Source organism: Manis pentadactyla, chromosome 3 (genome assembly GCF_030020395.1).
Source record: "Manis pentadactyla isolate mManPen7 chromosome 3, mManPen7.hap1, whole genome shotgun sequence".
In the NCBI taxonomy this organism is placed as follows: Eukaryota; Metazoa; Chordata; class Mammalia; order Pholidota; family Manidae; genus Manis; species Manis pentadactyla.
The window spans coordinates 211,509,394-211,535,907 of NC_080021.1; the positions used below are offsets into that span (position 1 = coordinate 211,509,394).

The window sequence follows — 26,514 nt, forward strand, 5'->3', positions numbered from 1 at the left end:
GCTGGAGGAAGTTGATGCTGGGCTGAGACTGCCTCCAGGGCCAGGTGGTTGGTGTCAGTGGCCCTTGGTTGGCCCAAGCGGGTAGGTAGGCCAGAAGAGGGCCGGGCAGAGGAAAGGAGGCTTTATGTAGAAGACCAGGCCTCCCCACAAACTGGGATGTCCCTGTCCAGTCTTAGGCCCAGACAGGTCCTGAATGGCCTGGTCTGTAGGGCCCAAGTTGCTCTGCTTTGCACCCCTCCCATACACAAGGCCCTCTTTTGTGAACTCCTACATTCATCTCACATTTACTGAATGCACACTGGGTGCCAGGCACTGGTCTAGGCCCTGGGGAAAAGACAAGAAAAGGGAAGAAGTCTCTGTCCCTAGAGAATTTACCTCCCAGCTATTCTTCCTGGGGGTTGGGGAGTGGCACGGAGGACCATGGGGCAATCACGCTGACAATCCCCCTATATTCCTCTTCATTTGAGGAAATAGGCAAATCACACAGAACACTCACCCAGCTTGGAATGAGAGGGATTGTTCTTGATAACTGAAGCCAATTATATCGTAAAATCTAGTGTGTCTTCCTCATAGTGCCACACAAAACATATTTTTATTGTGAAAATACATACAAGACAATAATTTACTGACAGTCATAACCAAGTGATTCTGATAACATGCACAGTCGTCCCCCATTGTCTGTGGTTTCTCTTGCAGTTTGAAAGCACATGTTCTGAGGCACCATCAGAGGGTCAATAGTAGCCTAACACTACGTCATAGTGCCTACATCATTCACCTCACTTCATCTAACACCATCACAACAAGAAGGGTGAGTACAGTACAATAAGATAATTTGAGAGAGACCGCATTCACAAAACTTATATTCCAGTATCTTGCTATAATTGTTCTATTTTATTACTTATTGTTGTTAATCATTTACTGTACCTAATTTATAAATTAAACTTTATCATAGCTATGTATATATAGGAAAAAAACAATATGTATAGGGTTTAGTACTATCTGCCATTTCAGACATCCACTGTGGGTCTTGGAACATATCCCAGGTAGATAAGGGGGGATGACTGTATGCTAATTCTACTTACATAATATACAACTTATTTCCTAATGTACATGACCTCATAATTATGCCTCTTTCACCCAGAGAAGTTTTTACAAGATTCACTTCCCTTGAGTGTATGACTGAACCTAACTACCCTCCCCATTCTAATGTAGTGATTTTGTTTCTGGATCATACCACTCATCCCCTGAATTTAAGCAAGAAATAGTCCAGAAAACACCCCACACCACTGACATGTCACATACATGTAACAATAATTATGGTCCTTTGTACCTCTTCTTATGGGAGACTGTGAAATTGGGTCCATTTTCCCTGCCTTCTTAAACAGGACAAACAGGGTCTTCCAACACCATGATGCCATGGAAAGAACCAGCCTGGCTTTGCCAGTCTCCTGGTAAGGCCTTGAGCCCTGAGAAAGAGATTTGCTGGATTAAATCCTAGTTCTGCCACTTTCTTACTGTGTGACCTGGGACTAGTTACTTCCCCTCTCTGGGCCTCATGTCCTCTCCATAAACTAAGGCTAAAATGAGACAATACACATACTCAGTGGTTGCCTGACATGTTGTGTGTGCTCAGTAAATGTTAGCAAAACACAAGCAGACAAGGTGAAGGACTGGCAGATCTGTTCTCAGGGGCCCTTTCTGTTTGGGTCTGAGGTTACATCATCACCCTGAGCACTCTTTGCCCTTCCATAAATGACTCATGCTAGCCTGGGGAGCCCTAGAGGAAAGGCTTAGGTATGATTTATCTCCTGGCCCACAGCAGCCAGCACCGAGGAAGCATCAGTGTTTGTTGAATGACTGCTTGCCTCTGCACCAAATGTACAGTTCTGCTGCTTGCTCCTCCTGTCCTGTAGCTTTCTCTGTAGGCGGTCAGCTGTCACTTCACCGCTTAGCTGGGTGCTCTTCACCCCTCCCTAGTCACCTGGCTGTTTTCTGACATCTCCTTCCTCTGTGTTGCCCCACCTCTGCCCTTGCCCTTGTTGGATGAGGCATGAGTAATGGCAAAGCCTACTGCCAAAGTGCCTCCTACATGCTGGTCCCCTACTAACCATTCCTCACCTGTGGTCTCAAACCCTCTCTACCTTCCTTAGAGGTAAGTAGCATTTTCCCCTCACCTCCCATGAGCAACATTTGAGAGCTGAAAACTCAGGTTAAGAGAGACATGGTGTCTTCCCCAAGTTATCACATGACACAAAGGGTGTGATGGCACCAGGATTCCAGTCCAGCCAGTGGGAGCCCAGAACCCTGCCTTGCAGCTCAGTCCTCTCCACTCTGCCAGAGCCCCTGGGTGGCCTATTTGTCTTTTCCTTCAAGCTCCAGCCCAGGTGGTCCCAGGCCATGAGACCCACCCAGAGGGGAAGGAGAAGGGGTGTAGTACTGACCCAGGGTCTCCCTCCCTCCCTCTCCAAGCAAACAAAGCCCAGATTCCCTCTTCTAAGTGGGGACTTTCCCAAAGTGCCAGGCCTATTTCCTGGAGGTGGAACAAGGAACAAACAAACCAGAGACCCAGAAACTTAAAGTGGAGAGGAGAGAGACAGAACTGTGAGGCTGGGGTTAGGGTACAGTGTAGAAGGACAAAGAAAGACACCACTGAGAAAAGGGGCAGAAAATGAGGAAGGGAGACCCATTGACAGCATAACAGACCCAAAGATGGCGAGACAGACAGACAGAAAGGGAAAGAGAGAGGAGCGAGGGAGGGAGGGAGGAAGGAAGGGAAGCAGGCTGAGAGGGGGCTGGAGGGGGAGAGGGAGAAGGAATGAGAGTAATTCAGATAAAGAGAAAGAGAAGAGATGGGGGGGAGAGAGACTGAGGCAGAGAAGGAGAAAAGAGAGGGGCAGGGACTGAGCTGGAGGCAGAGGGAGTGTGGATGCGGAGACCCCTAGCAGGGCAGTGGAGGGGGTGGGGCTGCTGGCAGCAGCAGAGGCTGTTTCCGCTGCACCCCTTATCAGCCTGCTGCCAGATGTTCAGATCCGATGCCAATGTCAGAGAAGTCCGTAGTGCTGGGTCAAGGCCGTGGCCAGCGGGAGCCTCAGCTGCAGCGCGGGGAGGGGGGCCGGGGACCGGCACTAGACCTGCTAGCTCTTCCCCCTCTGCCTCAGGGCTCTCCAGGCTGGACCACCTGGTGGGGGTAGGCGAGACCAGGTGCCTCTGGGGGCTACTTCTCTAGTCTGAGAGCAGGGACCTGTGAAGGGAGTGGGGTTCCTGGCATCAAGTGGACAAATACATCTTTGCACACCCCCACATGCAAGGAAGTACAGGGACACACAGCCCCAAACTCATGCACAAAGCTACATGGGGACAACTCAGTTGTGTGCACAGTTGCTCCACCACAGTGCTCCTCTGCGAGAACCCCTGCTCTGCCTGGCCAGCTTAGTGACCCTCTGGCCCCCCTCACCTGAGCTAGAACTGCAGCCACTGTTGATGAAGTGAGGCTCTGTGGCTGGTGGGTTCCCCAGGCCCACCCTGCCTTTATGAACGCGACACTTGCAGAATCTGCACGCTCCCAAGGCCTGGGATGACGGACCTAGGACCGCCTAGAATGAGGCCTGGTGGAAGCCCTCAGGAGGAGATGCAGGAGCTGGGTGTCTGGCAGGGCTAAGCTCCAGCCTTGGGCCCGGGCCTCTCCACCCTGCTCCTGGTGCGTGCAGCCACAGCTGGGGCCCCCTTCCTGGAGTAGTTTATCTTACTGTGCACACGCTTGGCCCTCAAGGGGTGACCCAGCCTTGCTCCCCACATTCTTCTTCAGCCATGCAGCCAGTGGGCCCCCCACAGCCCTGAAACAGGGCCTGTACTTAGGGGGTGGTCAGGAGCAACCACTCAGAGCTGCCTGGCTTCCCTCTTGGCCCAGCCCTTTACATCCATCTCTCCCTACTTTTGTCTGTTAGCACCTCTCTAATTTTTGTCTCTGCCTTAATGAATCTATAGGTTTTTGCCTCAGTTTTTCTATGGGAATGTCCCAGTTTCTATTTGTCTCTTAATCTGCTTCTCTATAGGGTCCTTGAGTGGAGCCAAGTCTGGGATACCTCTGCTCTTGAGGCTCTTTGTGGCCAGCGACAATGGAAATATAGGAGAAATCAGGCTGTGGGTGAGCAGGCAAAGGGCTTGGGCAGGTGGGGGCCTTGGGCTTGCAACGGGTGGACTGGGGCAGCCAAGTAGCAGACCTCCTCTCACTCACCTGCTCAGAGTCAGCCCAGATAATGGACATCGATCAGGGTGTGGAGCCAGGGGGGGCTCCCCTGTGTAGTAAAGACTAGTGGGTAGGAGGAGAAAGCTGGAGCTGGAGGTCTCCCAGCTTGAGGGCCTCCTTCCTGTTTGTAGGGAAGTGACTGCCTCAGAAAGTTGCTCAGGGGAGAGGAGGGAGGCCATGGTGACTTCCGGGAAGTTGGCCAAGGGCCCGAGGCCACCCTCCCTGTGCCCACATGGGGCCCACCGGCCCTGGCTTAAAATAGTGCAGTTCCTCTGTTCTGCTGCCCTGCCCAGCCCAGCTCTGAGGGCTGCTGGCCACTGCCCCTACCACCAGCTTAGGCCTAGGGCAGAGGGAATTCACCCAACTATCCAACCTCCCCAGACTGGAGGCTGTTCACAATGTTGGTGGGGGTGGGGAGCTGCAGGGAAAGCAGGGCTCCCCGAGTTGGAAACTCTGGATTCAGGACTCAGCTCCAACAGTGACCGGCTGTGAAACCTTGGGCTGGTCCATTATGTCTCCTTGAGCCACAGTTTCCACTTATGTAAAATAGGGTGAGTGCCTGACTTTTGACCTAAATGAGACCACATATATAGACTCTTCAGAACCGTGCCAGGCATAAAGTAGACACAAAAACTGCAAGTTCCTTTGGCCTTGCTCCTCACCCTGAGGAAGGGCCTCCCTGGAGCTTTCTTTGGTTGCCACACTGCTCCTGGGACTAGGTGTCGAACACAGGTCTGTGGAGAGGGAGCATGCAGGGAGGGCAAGGAGGGGGCTGTGGTCTCCATGGTGAGACTTGTTGCCAAGGGAACGAGACTCCAAGAGCCCTGGGTCTGACAGTTGGGCACTCTTGCCACAGGATCTAAGAGAAGCTGATTCCCACTGTGGGCCTAAAACCCTGGTGGGCAGTCCGGCTAAACCCAGGCAAAGCCCAGGAGGTGGCTTCTGGCTCTGCTAGGTTCCTGCTATTGGAACGTGAGAGGCTGCCGCTCCCCTCACACAGCTGCCTTTTATGGACTGACTTCATTATGCCCCTACTTCCAACCAGCCACAGCAAATCCTCCTTAAACCCCTAAGACACAGGGACCATTATCATCATCTCCATCGTCTGACCAGGAAAGTAAGGATGAGAGAAGGATATTTCTGGGTTACAGCCACATACAGCTGCTAAGGGTGGAGCTAAAATTAGAACTCAGATGGTAAGACTCCTGGTTGATGTGCCTACTGTCCCACAAGCTGCCTGAAGGAAACAATCCCTGGGAGAGGACTCCACGTAGCCACACCCAACCTCATCCCAGCACCCTCCCCTGCCATCATTTCTGGTGGTTGGTGGCTTCAAACTGATATAACCCAGAGCTGTTTCCCTCTCAGTTACACAGAGATTAACTAATTTACCTCAGAGGATTTGCATAAGGATCTCAGCACAGATCCTGCCTAATATGCACTCAGTCAATGATGGTTCATGTTCATTCCTGAGGTGACATACAAGTTAGGGCAGCCTTAGGCAAATTACTTACCCTTTCTGGGCCTCAGTTTTCTCATCTGTAAAATGGGATCACTGTATCATCAATCAGTAACTGAATGGACATAAAATGCTTATCTCTGCCTTGCTCTCTCTGTATATTAACGACTTCACCGTTTACTTCCAAATTGCCTGGTACTCAAGGAAACCAAAAGCTCATCCCTAGTTAAATGTAACAATTTACAAATTTAGAGCAGTGTCCTAATTTTATTCCATGGAATACTGTCCCAACATAATTTTAACAGGAGGGGAAATATTCCGTGCTCACTTTTGACAGGAAGGTAGAGTGAGTGCAATACTTCCCAGATTTCTGGTGATAGGACTCCTACCTCATTTCCAATGGAGCCATCTTGCAGGTTGTCTTGTGTTCTGAGAAACCACACAGATTTGGTGTCTGCAGCATTCTACGTATATCTGGGACAGCATTGCTTTTCAGATCAATTTGGTTGAGTCTGTTCATTTACCTCTTACAGAAATCAATCCTTTATTAGTTTGATAGTCTTGTTTGTCAACAAGTTCAACTGAAAGCCATGACTGAGCTTTGTCACAAACTTGACAATCACATTCAGCACCACTGAATTGCTAAGGCTGAGCAGGGAGGAAGCTTGTTGTAACTTCGGTATCTGATAGACCTGGACTCAAAAGCCAATCCTGCCACTTGTTCATGTGTCATTTTAGGCAAATGGCTTAATTTCCTCAAGCCTAGATTTGCTTGTGAGTATAATGGGGCTGGGGCCTATAATACATTGCAATATTGTTATGATTACAGAGACTATGCACGTGACGTACTGATCATAGTGCCTGACACTGACTAGGTGTTTAGCGAGTGCATTCCTTTTCTTCCTTGCACCTCTGTGTCTTATTTGTTCCCTCTTGTGGAGCAAGGAAGAGTCTATTAATTAGTTCTGCAACATTTCTTTTGTTCCAAAATCATTCTTTCAAACCACAAGGGCTCTCTGATCCCTTGTGCTGGAGGAGGTAGAGGTATAAGAAGACAGCTGGGCTTCCCCTCATTTCACACATGAGGATTTAATAGATTTTGGACCACTCTCCTCAACCTTTATCTTCCCAAACTAAGGAGCCTTCATCTTTCCATCTGTCTTCATATAATCCTCAACCTAAACCCTGCCACTTCTCTGATCATATGAACAGCAGGACTACAAGACAGTTGAGCAGATCTGGTTCCACTTCTGATTCTGCCACTTCTGAGATTTTGGGCACCATCCCTTTGACATCTCAGAGCCTCTGTTTCCTCAGTTATAAGAAAACCTGGTCTATTTTAAGACAGGTATTAATTGGCTGGACAACAGTGACATATGAGGCAGGTCACCCACCAGCACACTATCATAGATGTAGCAGGCAGCTCTCCTTACCCAAACTCCTGACTGTGGCATTCAAGGCTCCCAGTGCTTCTCCAGCCTCAGCTCTTGCTAATCCCTTTCATCTGCCACCATTCCTGCCATAGCAGTCCCTTGTTACACCTGAATATCCCATCTGTTTCTGATTTACAGCTGGGCCTGCAAACATGTTGTTAATCCCTCTACCCATCTATCCTCCACTTTCTCTCTGGTAACTTTCCCCAGGCCCACCCACCTTCAGCACTCATCGGTGAAGCCCTTCCTAAGAACAAGCCATTCCCTCCTCTAGGTCCCTACAACCCCATCCACGTCTTTAATAACATTATCAATAACCCCGATCCCACTGTTCTGCAAAGATCTGTTTGTCTCTCCTACTAGAATCAACCAGTTTTTATAGTTGTGTCACTTTCTGGCTGGGTGACCTTGGATGAGTCCCTTCACCTCACTTAACCTTAGTTTCTTCACTTATAAAATAGAGGTAATAATCCTTGATGCTGAGAAGGTTCAGGTTTATGAAAAGTCCCAACAGAGGACCCTGGCACACAAAAGCAGACACCTTAGTCAGACCCTCAACAATAGTAACTGGGTGGGTGTTAGCTATAAGCAGCAGCGACAGCTCTGAAGGCACAAGCCAGCTCCTTGGGACACTCCATTGTTCCTCCCCAGAACCCCAGTCAAGTTTCAAAGACAGATGCCATGTGCAGAGGATTCACATTTATTGGTTCAAATACAGTACCTAACATTTGCTAAACATGCATTTTACACTAATTGGTCACATTTCCACAGGTAGTCAATTCACAGAAAACGGCCCATCCCTTACCAGCTGGCGGGGTGGGAGGTAGTAGCCTGCAGAGCCCACCAACTATCATTTGGTCACGCAGGATTGATGGAGCCAGGCTGGTGGGCAGCCCTTGGCCGGCCCTTTGGGAACAAGGGCTCAGAGACATCCGCTTACTCGATTCCTACACAGGATTGTGGGTAGAGGTGGGCCTAGGGTAGGTGGCCCTGGAGTAGACTCATGGCTGCACATGCCACCAGAGCCCCTTACGGGGGTGGTGTGGGAGGTGGTGCTCCCTGTGCCTTGGATCATGGGAAGGAAATGGACGCCTCTTCGAAGGGTGGCTGGTCCCTGGCTGGGCAGGTGGGGAGAACTCCGCAGACATGGCCCAGACATTACAACGCAGCCACAAGCCCCTATCACAAACCTGGGATGGCGACACAGACAAAAACACCAACAACCCAGGGAAGGCGGGTTTCTTTCCCGACAGAAACACGTAAACAAAGCAGGAGCTACAGAGCTCTTTTCCCACAGTATTCCTCAAAGAATAATCGACCAGGATGTCACTCAAGAGGTAGTTTTTTTTTCTTTTTCATGGAAATTTGAGTCAACATTATCACCTATTATAAGACATTTCAGAGAAAGAAAACAAGTCACCAAAGGGCAAAAATGACCCTTTGACTGGCAAGGCTGACTCCAGGATTCAGAAGACTAGCCTCCACCAGTTAATACAACTTTTTTTCTTGGGCTTAAAGCAAGCTCTGGCCTGGCTCACAGCTTCTGTTTGAGCCTGTGATTGATGCCTGAGGTGGTTGTGGCCCGTTTAGGGCAGTAGGCTCAGAGGAGGGAGGCCAGATGGGGACTGGATTAGACTGAGGGACCAGGTCTCTTATGAGTTGGTAGAGGCAGGGCCACTGTGATTCATGTTGCAGGACAGCCAGAAGTCAAGTCTCAAGGTAGCCAAGGTGCAGCCAGAGGAAGCCCCAGTTTGCCCCCACACTCAGAATGCTCTCTGGGGCTCCTGCCTCTGAGAGAACAGTCCAGGTCTGGCTCCCAAGCCCAGAAAAGAAGCTGTTGCTCATGCCAGCCAAGAGAGGGGTTTCTGGGGACCCTGTAATTAAATACACATCCCTGAGCTGTGGCCCTAGAAACCCTTGCCCTCAAGGTTATCGGTTTCCAGCACCTGGTGGAATGATTGCCGTTTCTCATCCTGAGACACAGATAAAACATCATTTCACAGACACTGGACATAGATGCTTCAAGCCAAGGAAAAAGGGAGGAATAATCAACTGCAAAGGCAGAGGGGAGTGCAGGGGAACTCTCATAGATCAAGTTGGGGAACGTAAGAGTAGTTTTTTGTATACATTTTTTGTTTATTTTTTTAGTTTTTTTTTAGTTTTTTGTTTTGTTTTATACTTTCAAAAAATCAATAAAGAAAAAATTTAAAGTTTAACGAAAGGGTTGGTCTCAAAGTCTGGATTTCTTAAAACAATTGCAAAATTTTAAAAAGCAACATGGAAAAAAGACATAAACCAGGGGCCCAGAGCTAGACTTGGAACCACTGCTCAACTTCCTGCCCTGCTAGGAGGCCAGGGGCCCTTTACTTTGGCCAATGTTAGACATGACTTAGATGTTGCCCATGCTGAGTTTATCTGTCTGTCTCCATCCATCCCATTCCCCAGAAAATCAAGAACTAAAGTAGGAAATGGATAGCATAACAAGGCAGCTAGCTCAGAGAGCCCAGAGCTTTAAGGGCCTGTAGACATATTGGCCATGGCAGATACTCACTTCCCTGAGAAGGGGTAGTAGGTGAGAGAGAGGTAGGTATAGAGTGATGCCATGGTGACCCCTAGGTTCCCTCTCTCCCTCCTCGGGTTCTGGGAAACAGAACAGAGAAGCTCCTGCCTACTGCCTCCTATTCCTAGAGGTTCACCCACCACACCTACGGGTTGGGCATGGGGGCTGTGTAGCCTCTAAGCCAGGTGGAGTGCTTTGAGATAGGTTCTGGGGAGTTTCTCCAGACTAAGGGAAAGACCACCAAACCTTGTGAAAGACTCCAAAAGTCTACAAGGAGCCAGAGAGCATGAGTTGCAGGTGAAGTTCCAAGATTTCAAACTTTTGTCCTGGGTCAAGAAAACATTCAAAGGGAAAAGAAGGGAAAAACTTGTATGTTTCAACACAGTGCAAGGAGGTGGGATTCTCCTTTACTACACAGCTTTCAGGGTCATATTTTTATGGTGGAAAAATTCTCACTCAAAGTGACTGTTGTTGGTGGCAGGGGATCAGAGAGAGGACAGAAGAGAGGGGAATTAGACAACAAGCACAACTTCTTTCTTCTTCCACTAGCAAAAGGGCTACCTGTTAACCAAACATTATGGGAAGAAAGGCAAAAAACAAACACATCAAACCTCCCCCTCCAACTTTTCTCTGTGTCCTTCAAACCAAATTCACAAATACATCTAGTGGCTGACCTAATGTCTCCACGCTTCTAGCTACACTCCTACCTTCTCCTCACAATACCTGAGTTTGCAATGCAACACATTCACTTTACCCTGTTTAAAAAAAGCCCACGTCATAAAAGGACTGGGTGCAGAAGACATTAAAGGCGGTCCACAGGTCAGGCTCTGGCTCAGAACACTCGGCCACTTGGCTCAGAGATTCTGCAGGGCTCTTGGCAATGAATGGGCTCTTTGTTCTGTGGAATCTGCTGCAAACATTTGTAAAAATGGATTTGTACAATGGCAACTCACAGAAACTTTCCCCCACTCCACAAATTAACAACTTGCTCTGTTTAATGCTGCATTATTGGAGAGACACGTTCTTGCTTCATCAGAGAGTAATTTCCTTTGATGCCCAACGCAACTGGTAAAATGCTTAAGAGAAAATCAATTTCCAAAATAAACTAATCTAACAGATAGAAGTATAAGCAAAGAAAGATGCTGCACATAGAAGCCATCTTAGAGAATGGGGGTCTCTGATGTGTCCCCTATCTTGAAAGCAGCTCGGAGTCTGACCTGTAGCCAAAGAATGTGATCTAGTTGGTTAAATAAAAAATTCATGGAAATAAAAATATTGTGAACTTAGAAATAAAGAGACACACATACACACACAAGTCTTTCCATTGACATGTGAAGAACATTCTGGCTGGAGCTTTTCCTGAGGAACATGTCTCTTCTCTCTTTCTTTGCTTTTCTTTCTTTCTCAGAGCAGGTGGGGAAATGGCATTGAGGAGTAATGCTCTGAGTCTTAGATCCATCAAGGGACAAAGTCATCACTCTGCTGGTACCCATAACATTTCACTGGAAAGAAAAAATTGCAATCCAACATAGGCTACCCAGCACACACATGCTGTGGTGGCCCACTGGGTAAGTTTGCTAGGCCAAGTTGGGAAAAGAGCAAACAGCCTTTGACTAAACAGGCTAAAGGAGGTGCTGTAGACCCCTCAAGCCCATCCGGGGATGCACCCAGCTAGATGGGCTGTCTGTTGCATTGCCTGTGGGATACCTGGGTGGAAGCAGGAACTGCTGTGGTAAGGCAGAAAAGGAAAAGCACCTCAAAGAGTTCCAAGACAGACATGGTAGGGCCGCTGGCCAAAGCCAAGAGGGTAAGAAACACTTCACAGGATGAGGTGGGGCAGATAGTGAAAGAACAAAGGGTTCAGGCCGCATCTGCAGAGGGGGCAGCCAGGCCCTTAGGAACATGAGGTAGTTTAAAGCCCCCCCCCCCCTTCCAGGTGCTTTAGACTCCAGCCTTCCAGGCCCTGGTCCAGCCAGGCCACTGATACTCTAAGGGGCAGCTGAGCCACTCGGGTCTTGGGCTTTCTGTTCTAAGGAAACCTGGTCTCACTTTGGAGAAATTAGGAGAAGTTGGGGTAGAATGTAGGAGCAAAAATTCTGGTCAGCAGATGGGTGACTGGACCTTTCCACTGTTTGAAGAAGAGACTGCAGGGTTTGAATTCACTCCAAGGGGAGGACGGGACAGGGGAGGGAACACTGAACTCCATGGGAAGGGTAGTTATTCTTTTAGCAGTCTGGCCTTTGTCCCTCTACCCTCTAAAGAAAGTAAAGTGAAAAGAGTATAAATCAGTAGTGAGCACTAGGATTCAGAGCCTGACATTTTGTTCAGTTGTTTTTTCAAAGGGCCAATAAAAGGTCAAATTTAAAAGAGAGAAGCAAGGAATCAGAGGAAGGCAGGCCGTTGGTAGATCCAGGAAAGAAAATTAGGTAGCTGTGAGCACTAAAGGAACCTGAGGGTTAGCTTATTGCCAGGACTTTGCCTGGTGAAAATCTGGAAGTGGTAGAAACCTATAGTTGTAGTTCAGATGATAGGGAGGGGGTCCCCACAATGTGATGTGAGAATAGAAACTCCTTTCCTAAGGATTTGTTTGGAGGGAGGACATCTAACTGAGATTTGGTCACTGTGCCCCACTCTTTCAACTTTCATGCTTTCCAGAGAAAAGAAATGGCTAAATCCTCATCTCCTTCCCTGTTTCCAAGGCCTCACCCACTTTGCTTAGTAAATGTCCTAACACCACTTTGCCCCTTTATGGTGTGCTCTTTTACCTGGCAATTCTGTGGCTAGAAAAGGCAGTTTGCTCTCTGACAGACAAATGTACAAGTCTGCTGAGAATATGTGGAAAAAGTAGGGATGGTCATATCCCTCCTTTTCCACTGAGGTAGTCGTCTTTGTCAATATTTTGGAAATATTCATCTCAGCCCCCTCCCACCCTCTCCCTCAAAATACAAAAGAACTATCTCTAAACAATGACAACACTGTAACATTAAACATCTTCACATTCTGTAAACTGCAAGGAAATGCATTGGCTGCATTCACACAAAAGCATGTGCATCATGTTGAAGGCCATACATTCAACTCTGTCGTGAAATAAATATATAGAAAAATGAAGTTAAAAAAACAGACAAACAAACAAAAATTCTCCTTGCTTTGGAGGCAACTGGAAATGTTGCCCCACAGCCTCCATCTTGGTCTCTCTGGCTCTTTCTTCTGGAGCCTGTCCTGCCCACCCAAGGCGCTGTGGTTGGCCTGAGGAGGGGCTCTGGGAACAGGTCATTCTTTGCTCACACTTGTCTTGCAGGAATGCAGCACCACCTTAAAGAGGAGGGGCAGCTGCTCCAGGGGTACATTCACCATCTTTCCTGGGAACAAGGTGAGAAAAAAAGAGTTAGCAGTGGCTCCGGTGGAAAGGCATGTCTACCTCCTCTTGGGGTGGCAAAGAGAGAATGTTGCCTTTTTGAGTGACTGGGGCAAGAAAGTACAGGGCATCACAAAGGTCAGATAGACCAGGCTAACATCTTGATACCCAGATCCACTTTGATGCCGTAGGGAGCCTCATAATGGTGCAAGTTATAATCGTTGCAACTATCCAGGGAATATTTACTCCATGCTAGGTGTTTAAATGCATTATCTCATTTAATTCTCACAGTATTTCTGTGTGATGGGCATTACTTTTTATCCCCATTTTACAGATGAGGAGTCAGAAACTGAGAGGTATTACCAGATGCCTTCTAAGAGCTAAAATACCATGAGAAAATCTGGGTTTCTTTCTTTTCTAGGTAGATTCTCAAAACTAGCATTCTATAAAACACTGCTCTTCAGAATAGTATAACAAATTAATTAAAAGTACTGAAGGAAAAGAAGTAGGGGTTGGGGTGTCTGAAAGGGGCAAATAAATTTGTAAAATTCAGAATTAAAAAAGGTACATAGGTTTCTTTATTGGAGGACTTCTCAGAGCATTCAATGTGCTAATATACTCTGTAAATATATGAGACTGTGGTTCTTCTCCCCAGTAGTACCTTAGTCACTTGGGGAGTTTTTAATCAATATGGATGCCTAGGCCCCACTCCATACCATTAAATCAGAATCCTGGAGGTATAACTCAAGCACGGATATTTTTTAAAAGCTTCCCAAGTGATTCAAAGTGCTACCAGGGTTGAGAACCTAGCTCAGTGGAGAGAGGAGTACAATTACTGACTTTCTTTTATTTCAGAGAGCATTTGATAGATACTCATTTGGTGGAACATAATTTTTACAATGCTGAGGCATAAACTATCAAGACACCCCTAAAATTCCAATACTTTAGGTCAAGTTTGTATCTGCTAGACTACTCTGGGCCCGGAAGGTGGAAGAAAATTCCTCTGTCAGACTGAATATTTTTTCCTTCAAAATTGTACTGCTGAATTTGACAGGAACAATCTCTGTCTAGGGGTCATTTTTCTTAACTGACTCTCAGTATGTGCTGGATAACCATAAACAAGAATCTTTATCAAATGAAGTAAAGCAACAACAACAACAGAAGCCAGGATTTTATATTGAAATGGACCTATTAAAATGTCAGAAAGCTCAGATGTGGTCTTTTGTCAAGACCACAAAGCAAAACAAAAATTCCTTTGCAGAGGATTTTTTAGAAATATTTTAAAGATGCCACTTTAAACAAATGATCCCTGACAACCTATAGGCAATTCTATGAAATGAAGTTAAATTTTTAAATTGAGATACACGTAATTCATGTGCCAGAAAATCCACCCTCTGAAAGCATACAATTCAGGAAATAAAGCCAGTTTGAAAACACTAAGCTTATTTTCCCATCCACAGAATGATCAGAGTATCACCAACGACCAGCCTTGCAGAGATTGTTTTGAGATTAAATGATGTAAGGCTATAAAGTGTCCTGCACATCACAGGTACTTAGGTAATGTTAGGTTCTCTTCCCTACAAAGAAAACACAAACTTCTCATCACCTCTGAAGGCTAGGATAGTACCTCTTTTACACAGCTGGTGAAGGGCCTGGAATGAGCATCCTAAAAGCACTGCTTGCTTCATTCCCTTCACAAGCTAAAAGAAGCAAGGAAGGGTTGGAAGCCCAGAGCTAAGAATGTTACCTGCAATATATCGAATCTCAGGTAAGCACATCATGAGGTCAGGAAAGCGGTTCGGCTGATGTGTATATTTATATTCAGTGAAATCCTGGCAAATGTACCAATATCGCTTGTTCAACTGTTCCAGCTGTGAGGCACTGCTCAGACCCCTGATATCTGTGAAAAAACCACACAGGAAATGGGAGGGGCTTTCTAATGTGGAAGAAATATCAGCTCCTTGAGTATGTGCACCTTTCAACTGAAAGTTATTACACATTGGCACAACTGAGGATATTTTCTCTTTCTGACACAGATTAACAAGCTCTGGATAAGGGAAGAAAATATAAATTCTATATATAAATTTTACTCAGTCTTTGAGGCCCAGTTCAGATTTCTCCTCCTCCAAGTAGTTGCTATTGATCTCCCCACATCTGAGGCTCAAGTAATGTACCAAGTGCCATTACAGTATATACTTCTTGAGGCTAGGGACCTGGGATCTAATGTATTTCAATGTCCTTAATGCTCAACACAGGGCCTTGTCTAGGGGAGGCACACAGAACATTAGATAAATGCATGAATGGTGCAGAAGTGGAAGGAAGGGGTTTGGCCAGTGTTCTGGGGGGAGTGGGCAAAGAAGAAGGGATTGAGAATTTCTGGACTAGGAAACTGAATCAGGAACAGAGCACTTTCAATGTCACAGGCAGCAAAATAGCCCAGTTCCACTCAGAGGAGAACATGCACACGCTACTTTGGAAAGCAGAGAATACAAATTCTTCCTCATACTCTGGTTACCAGAAGTCACCAAGCACCCTTTTGCAGGTAATACTCCACTGGATAAATCATATCTACTACTCTTCTATTTAAAAGCCATGCTTGACATTGTGTACCCGCACTCCGCCCTAAAGGGGCTGACAGAACCACTGCCAGCCTGTCACAGAGGCCTTATCTCCAATAGTTTCATCAGTCACTCTGCTCTTCTTCAGTTGCTGGTAAACTTGGTACATATTTTAAATGACGCATGTACTGTCCTTGGGTGTCCGTGTTTAAATGCGTTAAAACTGACTAAACAAAGTGAATCCTCTTCCTTCTCCTGTGGCATTTAGTTTAAAGAAAAAAATCCAAAGCTTGCTCTGCACGATAGAGGGGCAAGGTAATGATGAGGGAAGCATAGGCCTTCTAAGACTGGTACCCACATGGTGTGACAGATTCTGGCTGACAGTCCCAGGGATGAAAGGTTGGGGGAGAGGTATGAAACATGAGGGCAAATGCTCACAGACTGAGAAGAGTCTCTTCTTCCTGCCCCAGCCACTCACCTTGGTTTAAGAAGTTAATTGCTTTCATGCATGCATATTCCTCATTGCTGACCTTTAGCTGATGGAACTTGTGATACAGGTAGATAAGCCGCTCGATCACCTCCATCCCTTCGTCACTAAATCTGGTGAACAGACACGGGTGTTAACGGTGGGCTCTGAAATAAGTGAAGGGAAGGGAAGGGAAGACAGTGGTCTCCTCCAGTCCTTAAGGATAGAGAAGAGGCTGAGTTCAGAGGAAATGGAATCCAAAACCATCTACGAAGGACAGGTGGCTCCATGGTTTGTCTAGAGGCCGAGGCAGCTCACACAAGCTGCTATTCCCAAGGTCAAGTGGTATCAATCAAATCTAAGTTCCAATCCAGATCCACTACATAAAAGCTTTGAGACCTTGGGAAAGTCATTTGTCTGCTCTAAATTTTGTGCTCCTCTGTAAAATAATGTTTGCTTGACTGGAATAACAGGGCCATAGAAGGCTTTTAGATGTACATGTGGAGAAATAGGACATTATTAAGCTACTGCTATTGTTGAGATGCAGCCTCCAATATCAATGGCAGCTGCCATGGTGACTCTATACGAGCCTCTGCCACAATGCAGAAAAAGCTGCTGATTGTATTTAGTCATTCACTGTTTCCAGCAGGGTAAGGTAAGGCTATGCACAGTGAAATTTTTATTGGCATCCCGGAGCCTCCATGCCATACCAGCCTCTCTATGCTGGGCACTTCATGTGCATTACCTCATTTAATTTTCTCAGTCCTATGGTCTTGGTGAGCTCCTCATCACCACAGTATGGATGAAAACCTGAAGTTCACATTGCTGGTCATAAAGACACAGCTAGTTGGTGGCAGAACTAGCACCCGGAGCCTGGGCTAACTCCCAAGATCTTGGTTTTCCCAGAATCTAAGATGGCATCCCCTAGCAGAGAAGATTTTATGCTGACCCTGCTCCTTTCTTTGGATTTTCCTTGAGGGAAGACCAAGTTTTAGGCAAAGGAGCCACAGGCTAGGGAACTCTGGGTCATAGTGGAGAATATCTCATACCAGAGACAGAGATACCACCAAACCAAGGAGGGAAAAGCTTAATGAGGAAGCAGGAATTTATAAAAGCTGGTGTTGGCCCAACCTCCTCTTCTAGGAGTGGAGCTGGCCTGTGGGCCAAAGGGAACTCCAGACAGGCCTCAGAGGCAGCTCAATCAGAGAGCAGACGCTCTCAGCCCCAGGGCAGCTTCCTGGTGACATCATCAGATCTGGGTACCGCAGCCTTGTGCCAGGCAAGAAGGCCCTATCTGGGTAGGGTCCAGAACAGGGGGGTGTTCTACTATCCAGGCTCTCCTGCTTTCTGCATTGACTCTGAAGGTGTTGCAAGGGTTTGGCTTCCTGGGCAAACAGGACGTTTTCTCTTCCCTGAGGAATGCCTGGCTTTGGTTAAGACCAGCGGATCTGCACTTCTCAAGCACCAGGGGGAGTTGCAGCAGCAGCTACTTGCAATCCAGAGCTCGGCTCCTGAGCCGCTAGGCTCCGCTCCCATTCAGGGAGAGGCAGCTTGTTTAGATCCGATCTAAACTATGCTGGCTGACTAGGGTTCTCTCTGTGCCTAGCCAGTGGCTTTTACAACTTCATTAATACTTTCCCAGGCTGATAAACACATTTATATTGAACAACCACTATAATAACCTTACCTACCATTCTACCATTTGTTGAATGTTGGTTACTTGCCAGGCACTTTATTAAATATTCTACGTATGTTATTTCACTGGATACTCTCAATAAATCCAAAAAATGGATATTATAATCCTCTTTGTTCACATGTGGTAACAAAGGTTCAGAGAGGTTTCACTGTGCCCCTATTTCATCCTTAAACTTTACCCTTCCAATAATCTGTGAGATATAACACCTACATATTAGGGATGAGGAAACAGAAGAGCTGCCTTCCCCAAGGTTACACAGCAATTAAGTGGAGGTGGGGCCGAGATTTTAAGCCTAAATTTTCTAATTCCAAGCCTGTTGCTTTCTCATCATTACCCTGTTCACTCCCTGACTATCTTTCTTAACTGACAACTGGGAAAGGCCAGCACATGCTACACAGGGGACCATAGCAACTCAGCTTGGGTTTGACGCAGTGCACAGAACTGCCCCTGCGGGGCCTCTATAATGCTGAGACTTACAGGGGGCAGTGTGCCTGCAGTGCAGGTCACTTCTCATCACAGTGGTTTATTGGCTACTTTTGTTCTTGAGAGGAAAGTCTTTACTGCAAATCCCCTCTAGTATCTGCTTGGAGGAGCAGGGTGGGGATGGGATGGAGCATAAAAAAGGAGGCTGCAAACAGGGCAGCAGTGTCAGCATCTGTCTGGTGGCTGTGCAGTACAGCAAGCAAAGATAACACTCTCTGCCTTAATCAGCAACCTCCGCCCCAAGTGCTCCCTCTGGCACTGTAGAACCTGCAGGTGTGTGGCTACCAGCCAGACCCCTAGCCAGCAGTGCCAAACCTTTTCCTAGCTGAGTCTTGACCTGAGGGGCACAAAGAAGCTCCGGAGTACCTAGCCTGAGCATATGCCCTAGATCTGCCTTTTCTCTTGGGGAGAACATATACCCTCTTTTCCAAATTTCCTAGGACAGGCAACCATCATGGACCCCAGGCAGTGGGAGAGGGCTGGCAGCCGCCCAACAAACCCCACTCAGTCTCCACAGCCTGACTGCAAAACTTTCCTCCACACCCCGCATCCCACCCCTTGATAAACAATTTGTCCTCTGTTCCATGGGCCTGCTTTTTCTTGCAGCCATGCCTCCTCCACATCTGCCCACTCCACGGCTCTAACGCCCCTGTATTCCGTCTACAAATTATCAGCATTCAAAGCCAGAAAGTTGCACAAACACACCCATTCTTCTTCCAGGTTCCCATTACACAAGCATGCTAGGACAAGGAAAACATTCCTTCCAGGATCTCCCAAACCACTGGACCATTCAGTCAGCAATTGAAGCTGACACTATGTAAGTTATGTCCCATTAAGGGGGCTGGGAGGCCCAGTTGTCTCTTTTTCATTCATTGAAATGTACCTACCCCCAGGAACAGGCATCAGCCATGACCCAAGAGGAACTGCCATCTCAGCACCAAGATAAAAAGAGAGACTGCTGTTCCAGGACACATTCCAGAAAGCCAAACTTTTGAGAAGGCTAAGAAGAATTATATAGGGTAATAGAGTGAAGAGTCTGGGCTTTGGAGCACAAGAGATTTAGTTGATAATCAACTCCATCTCTTTCTAGATTTGCAGCCTTGAGTTTTCACCTCTCTGAGCCTCATGTTGCTTATCTGTAGAACAGGGATAATAATAGTGTAGCCCCTTAGGGTGATGGTGAGGAAAAAACAAATAATAGTTATTTAGCATTTCAGATAGAATTTGGCACAATGAAGTCTTTAATTGTTAGTTAGTATCATTATTAAGAGCATCACCACTATTGCTCCCATTATCACAGCAAAAAGATTCTATGTTTCCTGAACCTTACTGAGCAGGGTCTGAGCAGGGAAGCTGGGGTAACTTTCCTGGCAGAAATGGAGCTAGTTCTCATAAGAGACAAGTGCCCATTAAAGCTCATCTAGTGCAAGGCATCTCCTCCTGAGAGTGAAGGAGTCCTGATTAGGGCCAGGAGCAGTCACTGACTGGTGCTACAATCTGCTTTAAATCAAATTCACCGGGCTCACTGTCTGATAACAGCCCGATTAAGGAAAATGGGCACCATAAATTTGATTCAATATTTGAGAAGAGAAAGGAGGTGGTCATGTATCATCTGGGAAAAGCCTCTTCATGACAGCAGGAACTCACACTTAGGAGCTGTGAGAAAGTAAAGGCATTTTGGAGGAGTGGGAGTAACGCAGGAGCAGGCAAGGTAGGAAAGAGCTATGGCTAATTACAGGCTCCACACTCTGGGTTTCTAGCAGAGCAGGGACTGCCTGCCATCAGTGAACCTGACTCCAGGGTGTCTTGGAGTTCTACTTCCTCTGACCTCCTGAGCAGTTCCACATGCATCTCAGACTCCACAGACCCCCAAATCAAACCAGAGTGGCTCATCTCTTAGTCTGTTCTTCCCAGGCTCTATTACCTTGGCTAAGAGATCTGGTGTCCACCTGCCTGGCAGCATCACTGACTTTTCCACTCACTAAAGTCCCACTGATTTTACCTCGTCATCTCTTAATTCTGTGACACCCATATTCTAGCCCTGCCCATGCTAATCCATCCTGAGCTTTACAGCTACAAGGCTCATTCTCAAATAAAACCTGGCCATGTAAATGCTCTACTCAAAAACACCCTATGACTCAATATTTTTTACACAATAAAATCAAAATTCTTTAGATTGGCACCTGAGCACCTTCATTACCTGTGTTTTTTTCTGTACCTTTCTCTCCATTTCCCCCCCTCATTTCTCTCTCAAATTCAATCCCTCTACTCTATCCCCTAATTTGCAAGATTACTTTTGATTCTCTGCATAAACCAACCATCCAGGATCTCTAACTCCTAGGACTTGGTGTTACTCTCCTGCCCTCCTCTTGTTCTCTGGAGAAACGCCACCTCAAGAAACCTGGAAAAACCCCACTTCAAGATGCAGCTCAAATGTCTTTTCCTTTGGCAAGCATTCCTTGACTATGCCACTAGAGGGTACCTCCTCCCTTGTCTATGCTTGCACAGTCGCTCATAGGCCCCTCAATCTCCACCAATACACACTGGATTACAGATAGTATCTGCTTGTATTTGCCTCCCAATTCCCTAAATGAAGAATAGGGGCTCCCATCTCAGAGTCAGAAATCATGTCTGCATCATCTGTGATCCCAGCTCCCCTCCCCCGACACACACAATAGGCACCCATCACATGGGCATGGAATCAGAGCATACTGAAGTTTAACTTGTATTTTCCCATTGAAGGATTCCATAGTGGAAATCTACTACTCATCTCAGAACCCACTTGAAAGCTCAGCAGCAACACACGTTCATTTATAGATCACCCTGAAACCAGTAAACATCACTAGAAAGGAAATATTAGAAAACCAGGGGAGAAAGTCAACACCCAGACTCCTCCCTCCCTCAGTTATGCAAAGGACCGCTAAGGGTCTTGGAGCTTTCCTCCCAACCTGAGTTGATACAACTTTCTGCAATGATAGAAATGTTCTGTATCTCCACTATCCAATATCCCAGTCACTTAGCCACATGCGGCTACTGAGCATCTGAAATGTGGCTAGTGCAAATGAGGAACTGAATTATTAATTTTATTTCACTTAAATTAATTTTAATTTAAAATGCCACCTGAGGCTAGTGGCTACAATATCGGACAACGCAGCTCTAGATTCTTCTCGGTAAGGAGCCTTCCTAGGAGATAAAAATTATTTTAACTAATTCAGCTGTTACTGGCCCCTGCCTTGCTCTTGGGGCTCAAAGGATTGGATATAGTGGGGTGGGGTGACTTAGGAAGCTGAAAGCTACAGACAGCCCTGCAAGGCCAGGGACCCCTGCCTACCTGTGGAGGGCCTGGGAAAATCCATCATTCTATAAGGAGTGCAGCCCACAGGCTGACTTTGTAGGCAGCCCCAGGCCACACTGGTGGATTCCAGGCAAACAGGGAAGCTGGGCTCACTGGTCAGCTCTGCAAACTCTGACAATATTAGAGCTCACTGACTGCTATCCAAACACTCAATCAGGCCAGAGTTAAGAAGGAGATACGACTGGAAGGAAACAATGAATTAGAGGCTCAAGACAAGGGGTTAGGTCATCTACAAGATCAAATAGTTCTATTTAAGGGATAAAGTGTCAGCTGGGTTTAAAACTCTGTCATTTATAGATCACTCTGAAGCCAGTAAGCATCACTAAGAAGGAAATATTAAAAAAACAGAGAGAGAGTCAGCATCCAGGCTCCTCCCTCCCTCATCTGTGCAAAGGGCCCTTGGGAATCTTTGGAACTTTGTTCCCATCCTAAGTTTCAGCTTGTCTTCATGCAGGGGGTGACAGAGGGAGATGCACCCCAGTCCTGTGTAGAAAAGTGTGGGAGCTAGTACCGCACCTTTGCCAGCTTTCATTGATTGGGGCACTGTTTCCTCCCTCTTTCTTCATGTTCTGGAATCCTATGACTTCCATTAGTTTAAACTGTCCAATAAAGATGAATTACTGAAATGTCTATTTAAATGTGATTAAGCATTATTGTTTATATGGATGAATTAATAAGCCAGAAAAGTTGTGTTAACAGATCATTTGTCCTGATTTTAGGGTGTAATCAATTTTTGGGTGCTCCTGGTCTCCAAAGTGAGTGAGTAGAAGACCTGCTCTAGACAGGGAGGTTAGCATCCTGACCAGCTGGGATGAGATTTTAAATCATAAAACATTGAGGAGAACAGCTCAGTCTCTTAGTCCCATGCTCTTACCATCTCACTGCACCTCAGATACAGTGAAAGAGCTTAAATTTTATAGTTGGGCAGGCATAGGTTCAAATCCAGGCTCTGGATTCAAATCCCAAACCCTCAAGGGCAGGTATCTCTGAACTTCTGTTTTCTCATCTTTAAAATAGACCTAACAACACCTATAAGGCTGGAGGCTGTGAAAAAGAAATGAGACAATAATATAAAACACTAAGCCTAGTACCTACCACTCAGTAGGTACCACACTGACTCCTTGGTCTTGTTCTTGGATTGTAAACTACATTCAGGGCCCCTCACCTTGCAGGTGAAGTTTAGATTTTTGTTTTTCTTAGATATGTTATCTTACCTCAGTAATCCAGATGTGATAAAATAACAACTTAATACTTTAAGCTTGGCTGTATCATATCATTTATTTCTCACAACTACCTTGTTGGAGAGGTACTATTATCCCATTTTATAAACCCAGAGCCTGAGGATCAGTGACTGAGCAAGGTCACAAAGCTAGTCAGTAACAAAGTAAGGACTCAAGCCCAGCCCTGTGAGGCTTTAATGCCCATCCTTTGAAACACCAGCGGGGGCGCCTGCGGGCATGACCATGGTTTGGTTGCTTGGGACTTTCTCCCCAGCCGGAAGACCTCACCTGTGTAGTTCTTCATCAGAGGGTGAGTACTTGGCGGTGACGTCAGCCAGCTCCCCAAAGATCTGCTTGCTGTAAACGGTGAGGGAAGACAGCAGGATTAATTCCTGCCAAGTAGAGCTCAGGAGGCACGTGTAATCCTTGATTGAGAGCTCGCAGAAGAAAGGCAGTTTCTTGATCCAGGCAATCTGCCTAAAGAGCAGCTCGTCGGCCAGGCGGCAAAGCAGGGCAAACAGCTCTGCCTGGGTCACAGCATATCTAGGGTGTAGGGACAGGGAAAAGTCACTTCTAGTGGCCAGAGGGTGAAGATGGGAACACATGGAGAGTGTATGCCCAAGGGTACAAAGGATCTCTGGCAGGGGGCTCTTTGCTCTTGACCATGGATCTCCAGCTCCATTCAATTCAGTCTACTGATAAAGGGGCAAGACTGGGGCCAGCAGCAAGCTCAGGGCCAGAGAGGCAGGTTTGGTGAGAAAAGGTTGCTGAGGGGAAATGAGGCTCAGAAATTTATGCAGTTATCAGGGAGTATGACTTTTAATGTTGGTGTCTACAAATGTTCATACGTTAAGAGAAAATTCCCAGTCACTCCTGCACTAGTTTGGGCAACGAGAGCTCCTTTAGGGTGGATCTGGTGTCCACCCAGTGCAAGGAAACAAAAAATGATCCGTGTGACCAGATGGCTAAAGGAGAACAAACATGTTCAGAAGCGTTTCCTACTCTCACTGCGCCCCCTGGTGGTGAGAGTTCAGGAACTAGAGTTGTTCCCCCCTTCTAAACTACTGCTGCATGGAAGGGGCCGGGCATTTCTCTTCTCTGGGCAGGATGAAATAGGGTGCTAGTTTTCTTTCTCTCAGGTCGCCTTGGCAAACTCTTCCCCATGCCCCCATGCCCAGATTATAAAGGTTTTGTGCGGCCGTCTTGTAGGCAGATATTTGAATATCCTCTTCTGACACTGAGACTAGCTTAAGAAATCTCAGGATACTTCTTCAGAGCATCTACGCTTGACAGCACTCAAAGAGCCCATGCCCCAGGCCAAAGGGATAACAGGTGCAGCAATGGGCGGGTCTAAGGGCAAACTAATCTACTCAAGTAGAGCCAAGACAGTGTACTGAAAGAGTCATCCTTCTACCCCTTCAGGCCAGTACACAGAACATATGGCGCCAGGCTACCCCTGGGTATGCTGGCCAGGGACAGGCATAGGCCACAAGTTAGTGCCTTGAGCACCTTGTTAAAGAGCCTAGACTTGATGTGTAATTATCCCCAGAATTACAGCTCATCAGCTCTGGCACAGAAGTGCTCAGACCCATCCCAGGATCCAGTTTAACCAAGCCCAAGCAGAAACAAAGCACTTTAATCCCAAATCCATAGGGATAAAAAGAACTAACTCTATGAAAAGAGATAAGACAAAAAACGAAGGACCACTCACTTCAAAGATAAGCACAGATTTGTCCTCTGGTGCTTGAGTCATAACTCATTATCCCTCTGACTCATTTTGAAGCCTCGGGTGTAGAAGCCAGGGGTGAGTGTGGGTGTGGGGTTGGGAACATCTTGAAGTTGCAAGGGCTAAATGGGGCAGGGCTTACTCACCCATCTTCAATCAACATGGGTGTACCCAGTGGCTCCAGGTCCTCCGCTGACACCAGCTGGTGAATCAGACTGTATGACTGGGGATCCAGGCTGCGAGCTTGTGGCGTCAGAAGTGGCGAGTGGGCAGAATAGCTAAAAAGGTGCGGTATGTATTGATAGTGTGGAGGCATAGACATCCCCATGTACTGCTCCCTGAATGCCATGAATCCATTTAGTTCCACAGACCTACAAGAGAGAAAAGTCTCTTATCAAGCAGAACCATGGCAGGTCTACTGCCTACCCCAAGGAATGAGCCAGAAGACAGCTCAGGTGTTCTTTGGCCACGCAGTCTATCTTCATCAAGTCAGGGACATAATAAATGGTTACAAGCATGTCTCCCCTACTGACAGGGACTCTGTGCAAGTGTGTGTATGGGTGGCTCACCCCTGGACACCCAGGGATGCTGAGTAAATACTGGCTGAATGAATTCTGTGTACGGTGCCACGTTTGGAAAGTTTTGAATGGATACTCAAGAGACTATGATGACAAAGGTGGGTGTCTGTGTTTTTCACAGCTGGGGAAACTAAGACACAGACAGGCTAAGTCCTTGTGAAGCCACAAAACAAATCCAGCACATAGTAAGGAACCTAGCATGTGGCAACAATTCCTTAAACATTCAGAAGAAGGAATAAACTAAGTAACTGAATAAATAAAAGTTGTAATCAAATAATCAAGAGAAAAGCAGATTCATATCTTCCATCTTCCTCCCCTTTCTTAAAGAAATCTAACCATTCTGCCAACTAATTTAAAAGAAAACAAAAATACTCTAGCTTTACCTAGAAGCACATCCTATGACAGGGGTTGGCAAACTATGGCCCATGGTCTGTTTTGGTAAACGAAGCCATACTCACTCATTTACATATTTTCTTTGGCTGCTTTCACACTATAATGGCAGAATAGAGTAGCTGAGACCCAGACTATATGTATATGGCCTTCAAAGCCTAATATATTTACTATCTGGCTTTTATAAAAACAGTTTGTCAATCCCTGTCCTCTAAAAAAGATTTCTGGTGAAAGGAGAATTTCACTTGTAGCTGATGCTGTATTTCATACCCAATAACTAAGTTAAGACACCATTCTTGAACCAGGAATCTCCAAATTGGTATTCCACGATAGCTGCAAATTTGAGTGGCTTAAGAAATTTTCACTGTTTCTTAAAATGTAGAAAGTGAAAATCTTCACCCTTGCTGAGGCAGAGAAATTATAACTTAATTTAACGTTGTCAGTGTGGCTTGTTTTATTTCAGCAATAAAGTAAATGAGAGAAAAAAGCTACATGTAAAATACTCAAGTTAGGTGAAGAATGTTTGGGCATGGATATATAGCACTTTATCAGTCTGCGTAAGAGACTGCTGACATTTTCATGGTCTTTAGCAAAAGATGGGTTACAAAATGCTTCTTTGCATCATCCTGGCCTCACCACGAAAGACTGAGAGCGCAAGAGTATAATGGCTGAGATAGACTGGCAATACCCAGCCTAGAGGTTCCTTGTAGGTCCGCTCTTTGAATGACTACTGGGTTTCCCTTGAAGCTCACCTGGAGGACAGTGTGGAGCCTGGTGAGGGCTGGTTGCTCTCTGAAGCCCTGTTCCCAGGGGAACTGTGGTCGCTGTCACCATGGTTGCTCCAGTGATTGGCCTCTTCCTCAAATTCCTGCCCAGACATAATCCTTTCGATCTCTTCCTCTGATATCTTTGACAAGGAATTGATATATGTTAGATTAGGTGCTAGGATATCCTCCTCTGTTCCTTTCTTAGGACTAAGAACTCATTTA

The 26,514-nt window shown here is 46.5% G+C and overlaps 1 protein-coding gene across 2 annotated transcripts in view; it reads right to left on the reverse strand.

Annotated features, from left to right (window-relative positions):
- Positions 1 to 6,370: 6,370 nt before the first annotated feature.
- Positions 6,371 to 26,514, reverse strand: part of NR6A1 (nuclear receptor subfamily 6 group A member 1) — a 254,995-nt gene continuing 234,851 nt past the window's right edge. For both annotated transcript variants that reach the window (XM_036913969.2, XM_036913970.2), the window contains 6 exons: positions 26,278 to 26,432; positions 24,704 to 24,928; positions 23,120 to 23,374; positions 16,090 to 16,211; positions 14,801 to 14,953; positions 6,371 to 13,057 (listed from right to left, as the gene is read on the reverse strand). In XM_036913969.2, the coding sequence (XP_036769864.1) occupies positions 12,969 to 13,057; positions 14,801 to 14,953; positions 16,090 to 16,211; positions 23,120 to 23,374; positions 24,704 to 24,928; positions 26,278 to 26,432 (999 nt within the window). In that variant the 3' untranslated portion in view covers positions 6,371 to 12,968. The remainder of the gene's footprint in view (positions 13,058 to 14,800; positions 14,954 to 16,089; positions 16,212 to 23,119; positions 23,375 to 24,703; positions 24,929 to 26,277; positions 26,433 to 26,514) is intronic.